Raw genomic sequence first — 14,611 nt, 5'->3', positions numbered from 1 at the left:
GTGTGCCGTTGGTGATGGGAAAGCGCGGGGGCGGTATGTGGGGCAGTAGGAGTGCCCCTTGAGGATCGTGGTATACCGCCTGCAAGAATGAGGTGAATTCCGGCGGTAGTCCTATGTGCGTTAGGGTGTGGTGTAAAAAGGGCCATGTCAGGCGGTCAAAGGCCTTTTCGGCGTCGAGTGATATTACTGCAGTTGGAGTTTGTCTGTGGTTAGCGAGCCATATAAGGTCCACCGCTCGTCGAGTGTTGTCCGCGGCCTGTCTGTGGGGGATAAATCCCACTTGATCTGGGTGGATCAGGGATTCTAGGTACGGGTTCAGTCTATTTGCCATGACCTTAGTCATGAGTTTGAGGTCCACGTTAAGTAGAGATATTGGCCTATAGTGAGAGGGTTCTAGGTGGTCCTTACCGGGTTTGGGCAGGAGGCAGATGTTCGCGCTAGTCATATCCGGTGGGAGGGTTTCACCCCTAAGTGTAGCGTTAAATACCCTGCACAGGTGGGGGAGCAGTAGTGGGCTAAATTCCTTATAATATAAGGCAGAGTAGCCATCTGGGCCCGGGCTTTTGTTGGGCTTGAAGGAGCCTAGGGCTAACGCCATCTCTTCCACCGTCACATCTTGCCCCATTGAGGCCTTTGCCTCCTGGGTCATCGTGGGTAGGGACACGTCGTTCAGGAATTTATCTATACGGGCGTGTAAGGAGTCTAGGTTGTTCTGGGAATGTCGGGAGTGGTTATAGAGGTCAGTGTAGTAGTCCTGGAAGATACGACCTATGTGTGTCGGGCAGTTGCTTGTATCACCTTTTTCGGTGCGTATAGCGGAAATCCGTTTAGCTTCGATTCGTTGCTTAAGGCGGCGGGCCAGCATTGTGTCCGCCTTGTTCCCTTTTTCGTAAAAAGTGCGTTTTAGCCACATCAAGGCTTTGGCAGTGTCTTTTTGCGTAAGGCTTTTGAGTAAGTCCCGAAGTGCAGTTAATTTAGTTAGCATGTTGGGGTGTGGGTTCTTTTTGTGTATTGTTTCTAGGTGACGGAGCTCCGTCATTGCGTCGGTGATTTGTTGTTGCGATCGTTTTTTCTTATGTGAAGCTAAGCTAATAAGGGTGCCTCTAATGACCGTTTTGTGCGCGGCCCATATCATCGCGGGAGTGGTGTCTGCCCGGGTATTGAGGTCGAAGTAGTCCTTTAACTCCTTTGTGATTTTGTCTTTGATTAGGTCGTCGTGTAAGAGGAGAGGGTTTAGCCTCCATGTCCAATGTTTGTGGATGGTCGGCAGGGTCAAAGTAATAGCGATCTCAGCATGGTCTGACCATGATATGGAGCCTATTTCCGATCTAGTGACCTGGGGTACTAGGTTAGGGGTCACTAAGAAGTGGTCTATACGGGAATACGTGCCGTGTGGGTGGGAGTAAAATGTGTAGTCCCTGATTGTTGGGTGTTGTGCTCTCCATATGTCGATCAGGTTTTGTGACGTTAGGAATTGGTGGAATAGAGCGTCATTTTGCGATGGGCGGGTGCGCGTGTTATGGGGATGCGTCCTGTCGATGGCCGGAGTATGGACTGCATTGCAGTCTCCTCCCACGATGAGGCGTGTAGTGGAATAGGTGTTGAAGTGTGTCGTTAATTGTTGCCAAAATGATGTATCTGGTATTGTAGGTGCATAAACTGAAGAGAAGGCATAGGCCGTGGTGCCCACCCTCCCTTGTATCGTGACGTAGCGTCCCTGTGGGTCCCTGTTGCATACTATATCAGAGAGGGGGCAATTGGCTTTTAGTAAAATGGCAACTCCTTTTGTTTTGGAGTCTGGGGACGTAGCCATATAGCTTTTCGTGTAGTATCTATTTGTTAAGGGGAAGGCTCGTTGGGTTGTGAAATGAGTTTCTTGAATAAGCAGGATGTCTATGTTTTGTTTATGTGCCCATCTGAGTATGCTGTGGCGTTTGGTGGGTGAGTTTAGGCCTTTTGCGTTAATGGATACGCAGCGTAGGTGTGTGGGCATTGTGCTAGTGGTGCTCGTGAACGGTAGCTAGGTGTGGAGTGTGAGCGGGTGTGGGGCCCGCGCCCGGGCGGTCCAAGGCTGTGGGGCTGAGGGGAAGGGAGAGAGGGAAAGATGGGGGGGGGACTCTAGTTCTCGGTTCCCGAAAGGGGAAAAGGTAGAGGGGGGGAAGCCGGGGAGGAAGGGACGGTAAAGGGTAAGCGAAAAGTCGGGGGGGGTGAGCTACTGGGCTTATAGTGTGGCCAGTAGGGAATGGGGGTGAGCGTCTAGCCGCTCCGTGGGTATTCTTACCCTGGTGGTGTTGTGTCGTCTGGGGTTGGCGGTCTCTCTAACAGAGTCGCCGGCAGGCATGTAAGCTGGTGATGCGTATACCTTAGTGTGTGGTGGTCGGTCCGTGTCACTGGTGGTTCCGTATGGTCTGTATTGTCTTACCTTATGCCAAGGCGTAAGTGTCGTAGGTCAGTGCTGTCAGGTCGTTGGGAAGTTGGTACTGTATCTTGGAGTTGTCGATCAGGTAGCTGTCCGTGTCGTCCTTTGTGCGTCGGTGGGTCCAGTCTTCCATGTTGCTTACGCTAAGTCTAGAGGGGAGGCAGCGTCACAGTGAATAAGACATATAACACTCAAAACATTTAAAACATTTAAAACATTGAAAACATGGCATGCATAACATAAACAGCTTGAATGTTCCCTAATGCAGTACAGCTTCATATACACTAAGTCCTGATCTCTATGAGACCCTGCGCGGGGGTTGCATGTATGGTGAGGAGGGGATGCCAATCATTTGGTGACGGTTTCTCTGTATTTCGCGCCTCCGAGGTCAGGCGAGGTGGCATCCAGTGAGCGTGGGATAAAGCGGGGTGGCTATGGGTCTAGGATTGCTCGTATGTCCCCCCCCAGGGGTATTGGAAAGTTGCTTGCCTATCCTTTCTTGAGCATCCCCTACATCACCTATTCCCTGTGGTGCTGTCGGAGGGGTTTAAAGTCAGCGCGAGCGGCTATAGGTGAGGATCTAAGCTATAGGGTTAGGCAATCATGAATACTTTTTTTTTTTTGTTTTTTATATCTTATTAGTACTTTAGCATTTTTTTTTTTGTTTTTTTTTTGTGTCTTATCCCTTTGTTTTTTTTGTTTGTTTTTTTTTTGGTTTTTTTTTCTGGTTTCTAAGTGTGGGGGGGGGGAGGGGGGGGGGGAGTGTAGCGGGTTGCGCTCAGGGCCAGCGGCTAAGGTCTAGGCTGGTGTTTTATCGTGCCCCTCTAGCCTGTCATAGGGGCAAGGGTTAGGTGTACATGTTCAGGACAAAGTCATATCTTATCTGGTTCTTGTCGACAATTGGCCGGGAAAATGTTGTCTTCTGGTGAGCGTGTCCATGGGTTCGGCAATCTCACGGATACAGTCCTTATAGTCCTGGTGGCTTATTGATGGTGAGGTTTGTGGAGGAAGTGGTTGTCTAGTCCTTGATGTCTCTCGTATATAATCGTGGTTAGTTGGTGGTTGGGGGACGAGGTCCTCCGGGCGCTGGGTTTCCTGCTAGATTTGGGTGTGGGCCTCTGGCTGCTGGCCTTCCAGAGGGTCGCCTGTCTGTCGGTTCCGCAGAGAAGTCAATGGCGGGTAGGCCCAGACGTTCTGCGAATTCAGCGGCCTCCGAAATGTTGTGCAAGGTGTGGGTTCTGTCATTCCGCCTGACCTGCAGCTTCAAGGGGTGTCCCCAGGTATACCTAATATGTCTTCTGGCCAGTTCCTGGGTGAGGGGCCGCAGTTCCCGCCTTTTGCGTAGAGTGCTCGGGGCTAGATCTTGGTAGAAGGATATCTGGTGCCCCTCTATCTGCAGTGGGTTGTCTCTAGCCGCCCTCATGAGTGCTTCCTTGATGTGGAAGTAATGCATGCGGATAATAATGTCCCTGGGCTGGGTTGCATTGGGGAGGGGGGCTTTGAGGGCCCTGTGTGCCCTGTCTAGCAGGAGTTCGGCTGGTGAGGCTTCGGGTAGTAGGCCGCAAAATAGTTCCCGTAGCGTGGATGCTAGCGTGTCGATTCCCACTGACTCTGGCATTCCTCTAATCCGTATGTTATTACGGCGGGAGCGGTTATTAAGGTCTTCTTGGGCCTCTTCTAATTGGTGTACCTGCTCTTGTAGTGCAGCAATGGCGGTCTCGTTCGCCTGGGTCCGCGAGGATGTGCGGTCCATTTGATCTTCAATGGCTGTGGTTCTGTGTGTCAAGTCATTGAGGCTCGCAGTGATAGGTGCCAGGTGCCTGGTGAACTCAGCGGCCATGTTAGTTTTGATCTCCTGTAGCAGGTGCCGGAGGTCGTCCTTTGTGAGGGGTTTTGCGGCTGCTGTGCGGCTTGTATCACTTGCCGCAGAGTCAGAGTCCTCATCGCGGCCATCTTCCCCGCGTGTGGAGCTCTCTGCCCTGCGGGCGCGGAATATCGGCGCCACCTCCGCGCCGTGTTTCGATTTTCGTCCTCCACCCATGTTAGGTCGGTCAGGGGCGTTGTGGGGATGTTGTGGACCGAGTGTGGGGGAATTTCGTCGGGTATACTCGCGGTTATTTGTGCTTAAGAAGCCTGCCGGTACGGAGCTCTAGCAGAAAGCAGCCATCTGCACCGGAAGTCAGGCGCCGCCCCCCTTCCTGGATTTTTCTTAAAGCACTTTACTAGCAATTTTGCTAGCATAATGTACAGATTAAGTTATTTTGTAGTTTAATTCTCTATATACACTCATTAGTCCCTGGCCTTATGCCTATCCAAGGCATGATAAAAAAATATTTCACTGTGATTACCTCTACCACTTCAACTGGAAGGCGTTTACATGCATCCACTATTATTTTTGAATCTTTGCCCCTCTAATTCAAGACTATGTCCTCTTGTTGTGGTCGTTTTTCTTCTTTTAAATATAGTCTCCTCCTTTACTGTGTTGATTCCCTTTATGTATTTTAATGTTTCTATCATATCCCCCCCGTCTCATCTTTCCTCCAAGCTATACATGGTAAGATCCTTTAACCTTTCCTGGTAAGTTTTATCCTGCAATCCATGAACCAGTTTAGTAGCCCTTTTCTGAACTCTCTCTAAGGTATCAATATCCTTCTGGATATACGGTCTCCAGTACTAAGTACAATACACCAAGTAAGGTCTCCCCAGTGTTCTGTACAATGGCACAAGCACTTCCCTCTTTCTACTGCTAATGCCTCTCCCTATACAACCAAGCATTCTGCTAGCATTTCCTGCTGCTCTATTACATTGTCTGTCTAGCTGTAAGTCATCTGAAATAATTAACCCTAAATCCCTTAACTCAGATGTTGAGGTTAGGACTCAAATATTCTGTACTCTGCCTTTGGGTTTTTACATCCAAGATGCATTATCTTGCACTTTATGTAATATGGACTTATACTATTAAAGTCTGGGGCTGTAAATCCCATTGCCTAATCAAATATATATATGTACACCAACACCATATGTGTTTTATATATTTTATATTTACTATGTGGAATTCCATTTGAGTCTGGTTGTCAGGATCCTATCCTGACAACCAAGATATTGTTTTATTTTATTACTTCAATACCTGTTCTCGCCTCTAGTGACCTCCCTAACCATTAGCCAATCCTCTGTCGCTCTCACCTGCCTCATATGATCTCCCAAGTCTGCTATAAAAGGCCACACCCAACTCATCACATGGCCTTTACATTGAGAGAAGTTGTGTTCTGCACATGGCTCTTTCTGATACTTGTTTATGGTCTGAAACAGACAAGACATCTATTCCTGGCTCAAACTAATTCATGATAACCTGCTCAACTCTAATTTCCTTTGATCCATCCTGATTCATCCAAACATCATGCTTTAATTCAAATTGGACTTTGTCTTCTATTATTCCTTATTTGCTTTGGATCTAACCTGCCTGGACTTTATGAACCAAACTATTAATTTCAACTCTCCTGGAAAACCCTGATCCACTTATCTGGTAACTTCTGTACAAATCCTCCAAACTAAAGAAACTGTCCACCCTAACTTAAAACCAACCTGAATTCCATTATCCTTTATTATGCTGTTCAATATTGTCTGATATTAGGTTTACTTGTTACCTATTATTTCACTGATCGGTTTCCCTTTCTCCTGTAAACCTGCTTTGGGGCATATTGCCTAAGCTTCTAATTCTTCTACTACTACTCCTTCATACTTACCTGTAATTCTGTTTCTAGGTTCTGCTTTCTCCCTCTATCTTTATTTTTTACATTTCTTTTTTTTTATCCTGTTATTCTTTTTGTTACCTTTGTCTAAACCATGTCTACTAACTCCAATAAACTACCTGAAGCTAACCCCCGCATAAGTCTCCTCTCTGATCTGCTCAGAATCATGACACTGGTGCTCCATTTCTTAGCAGGAATTTAAGTGGCATTTTAGATAGAGAATTGTCTATTTTTTCAGGTACTGATTCCCTAAGATCACCTATGATCAACTCTGCAAAAATCACAAATGGGAGCAGCTTCCTTTGTAACTCCGAGATTCCCAATGGATATAATCATCAAACCAAAGGTCCTAAAAAGTCATCTTCCCAAAATCGTCTGGAGAAACAAACCAGCAAAGCAAGCAATGAAGGTTCTCAGTCTCCCAGTCTACCGCCTGGTTATGAAAAAGGTATATTGGAGCCAAAAAATCAAAATCATATTTTTTTTATTTCAAGCATACACTGATCAGTCACAACAGGAATAAATCTGAGTGAATTAAACAAAGGCCAAATAGTGATGGCACTTCCAAAATGGAAATTATTGTGTGGTGTTCCCTCTGTGCAGTTGTTAGTACCTACCAAAACTAGTGCAAGGAAAGTCAAACGGTGAACTGGCATCGAGGTCATGGACACCAAAGACTCATTAATTCACGTTGAAATCAAAGGTAAGTCTGTCTGATCCGATCACACAGAAGAGCTGCTGTAGCTCAAATTGCTTAAAAACTTAATGCTGGCTGTGGCGTAAATGACCTCGCCACTGATTTTTGGAGGGGCCTGTTTGCCAGCCTCCTGCCCACAGACTATGAGCCCTGCAAAAAGACATGTTAAAAAGTGACTTCCATGGGGAAATGTGCCTCTTCCCCTCCCCCTTTTTCCTATCCTATTGTTTCCCCAGCAGGGTGTTGTCCCAGGGACACTGCCAGACCAGTTTAAACTGGCTGCTTTGTCCCTCCTCAATCTCCCTTTAGCCCTTGCTATTGTCTGGCCCCACCCTTCTTTGTACTATAGTAATCTATGTAACCTATTGTGTGTAAATGAGGCTGTTAGGGGTTTAAATTTGTGTATAAATTGTAAGTGCTTGCTTTGCATTAAAGAGTTCCTGTTTTACCCCCAACATAGAGCCTTGTCTCATGTGTGGGGGAAAAGGCTGCATCTACCCTGGGGATTGCTATATCACTATACTCCCCAGTGATTATAATCACTAAGCTATTTTAAGAGCTGTTCCTGCTTGACTCTCTGGAAGAAGAGAGGTTCACTCACTGTCGTTCACAGCATTGTCGTTGGTCCAGGGTGGGTAGGAGACGGCGAGTTCCCAGCCAAGCTGTAACGCTGGACGTGGGGACTGCAGTGCTGATGGTGTCTGGTGGAGTGCTTGGAGTCCTCAGTGAGCACTAGGAGCATCAGTCGGCGGAGGTACCCAACCTGGGTACAGAAGCTGCGTTACACTGGCCATGATCTGTGTGATGTCCTGGAACAACAAATCCTATTCATGGAGGCCCTGCCTTGCAATTTAAAGAAACTGCTGCTAATGTCTTGGTGACAGATATCAAGGGACACTATCAAAGGTCTTTTAGAATCCATGCTTCAATGCACCAAAGCTGTTTTGGCTACAGGAGGAGAGCTTACACAGTATTAGGCAGATGGTTTTAATAGGGTGGCTGATCTGTGTACATTATCTATACAGCAGAAGCAGCTTTTAATAAATTTAAATTTATATTAAAGGGGCTCTCTCTAGGCAACAACACATTTTGCATAGCTTTTGGCCTGAATAATTTCCATGCTCAATTCTGTATAGTGTTTTGCAGCATTCTGCATCTTAGCACTACCTTTATGTTATTCTGTAGGTGTGGGAGATGTGCTGGGCTATGTGGCTGGGTTAGAGAGTATTGGCGAGTCATCAGAGTGCATGAGTTGCTTATTGGTGTCAGTGCTCAGAAATTGACACATTTTGGAAATATTACCTAGGTGGTTGCAGCAGGATGAACTGTAATTTCGAAGCAGTGGACTGGGGGTGATGGGGAGATAGCGATGCTGTCTGAGTGATAGAGGAGTTAGAATTTGTAATGGAGCTCGAGGGGGGAATAAGAAGGGTCTCACTCTTGGACATAATAATCTTCAGGTGACGCAAGACATCCAGGGAGAAATGCCAGATAAGCAGCCGCTGACGTGCGAAAAGACAGCTTGGGAATACCACGTCAGTAAAGTGTTTGCAGAAACACTCCAAGCTCTAGCCCACGGTAGTGGATATGGTGCCAGGAGTGACTCCCAGTGGAGATAGTCAAAGTGAATGGTTTGACAACTTATCTGCTGCCTACTGGGCACAAGTCACCTCCTTTTAGAGTCTAGAAGCTCCTGCGTGGAGTTTCTTGTAACTTCCCTGAGCCAGCTCATTGGCTGAGAGCACTGCACCACTGGGCTCTTTCAGAGCAGGGACGTTCTGGACTGCACAGGAGGAGGCAATCACATCTGGCATATGCCAGGTAAGTTGTCAAACCATTCTTAAACAGTTGGACTACTTACAGTGGGAAGGTAGCTGCACTCCTGGCACCATAACCATTACATCACTCTGCAGTGGTCATGGTGCCTGGAGTGTTCTTTTAAAAGCAGTAGACATGATAATTAAATTATTTGCTTGCCTGTTTTCTTGACATTACCATGCATTTAACAAAACAATAAACACAAATTCCTATTATTTTGCATTTTAATGATATTGCTTTCTCTCAATAATATCATTGTCTCCGTTTCAGATTGCTGTGTGCATTGTACCTTAGCACTCCTGTTCTGTCAATTCCTGTCTCTATGTAACTTGTTACTGGATGTCCTGACGTGTGGTTCCTGCTCTGCTGACTCTTCAGAATTCTGCTGTTCATGCTGTTCAATAGAAGGATGTCCGGACTGTAGCGGTTCCTGCGACACGGACTGCGGCATTGTGGACGCATGTTGTGAATCTGCCGACTGCCTTGAAATTTGCATGGAGTGTTGTGGCCTCTGTTTTTCCAACTAAAATGCAAATACAGAACTGGGCCAACAAAGGGTTGCTTGAAGGCAACCTGTCCTATAAACTTCCTTTTATTTTAAACAGTAGAGCAGGTAGTCTGCCATTTATAAATAACTAAGTAGATGATCTCAGCAATTTATAGCATACATACACCATTATCCTCCTTAAAACAGGTGATACCTGTTTTATTTAATCAGTTTCTACTCATGTTGAACCAATTATTTTTTTGGTATAAAATAAGTTAGAAATATTTGCGTGCCCGTTGGTTGTGTAATTAAGAGCAAGGCTGCATGCACACAAATACAACTTGTCAAAAACAAAGAGAAGCCAGTTGTATGCAGGTAAACCATAGAGAGAAGCTGGGGTGGCGAATATGGTAAATATGATGAAACATTAGTTGTAATGGAAGAGATACCTGCATCACTGAAGTTAAAGGATTTTCAAGGAAAGGTCCTAGGTGGATTAATAGATCTATGGGCCAGGGGTAGGATTTCTAGGAGCTACAAAACAAAGAATAGTGGCAGCTGGTGACATTTAGAGATGGTGGGGCACTAAAATCTACCCCTTGAATTTGACTCTGTCCCTTGACTTGTTTGGGCTCTACCTTTTTTACTCCATGTACTTCACCCCCTGATCCCATTACCCAATGGCAGCCCTAGAAGACAAAACAGTATGCAAGCCTGTGTTTTATGGCATACAGGATCTAATGGCCCATGCAAAGCCAATGGATGATCACAGAACTCCTGTACGAGCAGAGTCAGCATATCTGAGAGGGCTATACCAAGAAAATGGACATTGAAAGAAAACACCCCAAAAAGAGTTTTTAGCAGCATCTCCAGCCATCAATGAGAGGGAGAGAATAACCCAGAGAGCTAAGCATAGCAGACACAACATGACTTTTTCTAACATGTACTTATCATTAGCCCTTACCAGAACAATAAACTGATTTTTTTTTTTTATTGCAACAAAAACTGGGGTGCACTGTCATACCTGCTTTATAAACCAGGCTCCACTGGTAACAAATGTGTTATTGTTAATAGTATTGTAACTGGTGAAGAACAAAAACCAAAATGCCTCATATAGTAAAATTCTATGTTAAAATCCAGCACCCTTCTGATTTTTAAATTACATTAAAGTGAAAGTAGAGACTAATTTGTCCACGTATGGCTAATAAAAATGCCAAGCAAGGCCAGAGAGAAACTCAAATTAGTCTCTCCTTCTATCCTCGCCCATAGTTGCTGAATTCCCAGAGATATTCTTAATCTCAGTGTATGTAAAATAAGAGCCAGATTAACATATTAGGTGATTGTAAGCACTGAAATTCCAGGGTTCCCTCTACTCCCCCCAATATGTATTAAAATATTTAGATAAGAATTCAAATTCAAACGGTTCAAATGAGAGCTATGGTAAATTATGTTAGGTTGTTTAGTGTTAGAGAAGTATTAGATTAAGGGTTCGGTAAAGTAGGTATATGGATTTAGCTTGTTTAGTGTTACAAAAGAGTTTAACTTTGAGTTTGTGGTAATGAGTATAAAGGCTATGTTAAAGTTAAGTAAAACACCTCATTTATTTGACATTGTCCATGAGTCCATACATCCAATGTGCGTAGTCTTCTCTGTGTGTATGCTGTCTTTGTGCTGGCTGACAGGACAGAGCAATATAATAATGGCTGACACAGACCAAGATAGAAGTGCCTAATTGTATGATAAAGCGTTTTGATTTCTTCTTTCATTTAACTTAAATTTTTACACCTCACAAATATATATGTAGCTTATGACAGTTCCCCTTTAAGTGTTGAGATAGGTGCTGTTACAGGATATGCCAAAACAGTCATGATATCGTGGTGACTCAAGATATGATAGCAGTGATAGGCAATGGTTCCTTGGTTCTTTCGATGTAGCTCTCTATAGTTTGGCATTTCATCCTGGTGCTACGTGATATACATTGGCGAACAACTAGAAAAATGTATTCTTACACAAAAGCAACAACAGGACCTTTATAAGAAGAAAAATAATAAACTCATCAGACTTCAGCTGGATTATCACAAACATCTCACAGAGAAAGAGAAACGGAAACAATCGGTCTTTAGTAAGTGAATAAAAGAGATGCTATTCTCACTAACTTTGCAATTTAAAACGGTGAAATTAAGAAATGTGTGTGGCTTTTTCTCACCCAGCTAGGCAAGATGGCAGTCGGCAAGATTAAGTGACTGACCAAAGGTGGCAAAAAAAGGTGCCAAGAAGAAGTTTGTATGTTAAGGCACCAGCAATGTTCAAACTGATTACTGAAGATATCCAGGGCAAGAACTGGGCAAGAACTGTCTAACCAACTTCCACGCATATTGCTAATTCTGCAGGCAGGAGAGATATTCTGTTTTAAGTATTGTCTTCCCCATCCCTTTATAAATATGTCATTATGTTATTGTAAGTTCCTGTATGTTGTCTGATATTATTTTGTTATTTGTAGGTTATTGAAGTTGTCACATCTAAATGTAATGAGAATATGGGCTAGTCCAGAGTAAAAATAAAGCTGAGTATATTAGTTTGTGTTGAAACTGTGTGGATTTTATGAGATCACAGTAACAGAGTCTTCGGACCTGTTGGTTGGATGCACCATCCCTCCAGTCCAGGGGCAAAACAGAAAGAGAGCTAGGCCTGAAAGCCGCAAGTGTCTTTATAAATACTGGAGCTATCACATTGCAGGCAGAGGCGCATAACTGCCTGGAAGTAAAGCTGCAGAGGAGTAGGCAGAGGGGACAATACCTGCCTGAAAGGAAAGCTGCAGAAATATTGGCAGAGTGGACGATACCTGCCTGAAAGAAAAGAGCTACAGAGAGACCCAAGTTAAGCTTAGGCGAATGGTGCTGAAGCACTCCAGGCTTCCTCCCCAGCGGCTAGGGATCGGACTGGAAGGAGGTGCTCGATCACAGTACAGGAGCTCTGCCACAGGCATCAACGCCTGTTTTCATTTTCTCTCTTGCGCCGACAACCAGACAATACAGACACCGAATTATTAAAGAATTATCACACTGGCACTATTAATCCTCACACATAATTATTTCAGTTTTAGGAATGAGGTCTACCTACAAAGCATGGGCATTGCTATGGGTACTAAGATGGTAATATCTGTTTATAGCAGACCTAGAACAGAGATTCCTAGAAATACAGCATACAAAAACATACAAATATTACTGATACATAGATGATATTTACATAATGTTTAACTCATTTCATAAATCAAACTAAAAATGTAATATTCTACAAAATCAGTACATGTTCTGGACACTACTCTCTCTACAGAAAACCCACAGGCAGATGCAGTTACCTTCACAACTCCAGTTTCAACCCCTCCCATACTAAACAGGGCATCATCTATTGCCAAGCAACAGGGTACCATCGGATATGCTCTGGCCTTAATGACCGTAATTCACATTTAAATGTACTCTCCCAATCTATGAGACAGATAGGCTACACATCAACGACTATTATCAAACAAATCCACTCTGCTCTAAAAACTCCATGCCTGCCCTTGCTACAATATAAGGGGGAAAAAAATCTTGTATACCATTTGTGGTTACGTACAACCCAGCTCTCGAAGAAACACAGAAAATGATTAAAGATCTATAACCAATGTTGCAGAAGATGAGACTCTGAAAACATTTTCTCTGAAACCCCTACTTTGGCCTTTAGACAACCACCAAACATTTAAAAAAAAATGAATCAACAAGCCCTATTGATAGGAGGAATAAAGAAAACGGGACCAGACAATGCTAAAAACCTAGCTGCAAACTGTTCCAGCACAGACAACAATAAAACAGCCTCCTACAACAATAAAACCTACAGCATTAAAGGATCATACTCCTGCACATCCAGCAATGTGGTATACATGATTCAATGCACCAAGCACCAGGAACCCCCCCAGCAATTAAATGCCAGAATGAATATGCATAGACACTCCATTAAACACCACAAAGAATGGGGGGCGGGGCTTGAGCCTCATGGTGGACAGTCACGCTTTGCAGGAGCTCCGAGCTCGACATTCACTGTAAAACGGCTATACTGATTACTTACCTGTCACACAGACAGATATAGAGACTCACCTTTTCCAGGAGCCGACAGGAGTGTCCTGAACCGACCGATCCAGCCCTAACATCACCACAGAAGGATATCTCGGTGAGGCCTGGTGGTGCTGCCTGGCGGGAGAGACAGCCGATCTCTCGTCCTGCTGATTGCAGCGGCTTCCCTTGGTTGTCCTCCTGTCCCGTTTTTACCCCTCTGGACCAGGGGTTATCCCAGCCTCCACACAGCTTGTACCAACAGGGGGACAATACCTGCCACACTGCGCTGTCGCAACGCCCGACATGATGGCGACTGAGCACTCAGTTAATTGCTGATCAAACTGTGCAGATGTTCTATGCATGTTATCTTATTATTTAACATAAAACAAGGCTTGAAAATTTGTGACCATTCATTTCATGCTTTGCATTATACAACTACTAAGTGATGTACCAGCTGTAATTTCGATTGCAACTGTCTACCGAATATATCCATGCTATTTTTCTGCAAATGTCACTGTGTCATTTAACAAGTGTCTGTTGTGCTTATGCCTCCATAAAAATATGATTGACAAAAAAACAAAACACCACAAAGAAGAACCTTATTGCACTCCTATGGGACACCATTTTACCCAGCCTGACAATTTAATCAACAACCTAAAACTCAAAGTGCTCAAAGGTGGATTTTAGAAATACCCAAGAAATAAAAACATTTGACGACAGAATTCTTTTTTTATGTTATTTTTTTTGCAAATCTTTATTTTTGCAGTGCATGTGATAACAGACAAGCTTGCGACACCACAACAGTATTAGCAAGCAGTTCAAAAACAGGCCTAATCAGACAGTGACATGTTATCTGATTCATTCGCACTTTTTTTTATTAAAGGTAACAACAAGCAGAATAATAATAGACAAGGTGAGCATCAAGTTATACTATGTAATAATAATATAACAGACTACAAGTAATTCATTAGTAGAGTAACTTGCATATATAAAAAGAAAATGGTCCCACTCACTAACCCTTGACAAATGCACAAGGTAAACCATATTTAGAAGCTAAAGAGGTTCAGAAGACATGATGGCATTAACTAATTAAAAGTGCCTCATATTAAAGTACAGATCATGTGGTAATAGCCACTAAACCATGATTCTCCGTTGCATTGCTGCATCGTATAAATTGTAAAGTTTAGTGAAATAAAAACTCGATTACTGCGTAAATTAAAAAACAGGAGCATTTAAATCATGGCAGGCATTGGGGATAAGGCCTTGTGGAACTACCAATTAGCCCTGGATGGAAAGTTCTGTGCCAGACCAAGTGTCAGACTGGGTGAAAGTTGACCCAGACTCAGAAAC

General features: G+C 44.1%; 1 protein-coding gene across 1 annotated transcript in view; it reads left to right on the top strand.

Moving 5' to 3' along the window:
• Positions 1-10,133, top strand: part of MDFI (MyoD family inhibitor) — a 41,802-nt gene extending 31,669 nt beyond the window's left edge. The window contains exons 6-7 of the mRNA XM_063451866.1: positions 6,407-6,616; positions 8,954-10,133. Of these exons, the coding sequence (XP_063307936.1) occupies positions 6,407-6,616; positions 8,954-9,210 (467 nt within the window). The 3' untranslated portion in view covers positions 9,211-10,133. The remainder of the gene's footprint in view (positions 1-6,406; positions 6,617-8,953) is intronic.
• Positions 10,134-14,611: the final 4,478 nt, after the last annotated feature.

Source organism: Pelobates fuscus, chromosome 1 (genome assembly GCF_036172605.1).
Source record: "Pelobates fuscus isolate aPelFus1 chromosome 1, aPelFus1.pri, whole genome shotgun sequence".
Lineage (NCBI taxonomy): Eukaryota > Metazoa > Chordata > Amphibia > Anura > Pelobatidae > Pelobates > Pelobates fuscus.
Note: the sequence above shows the minus strand (reverse complement) of the source record. Positions and strands in the feature narration are given on the sequence as shown.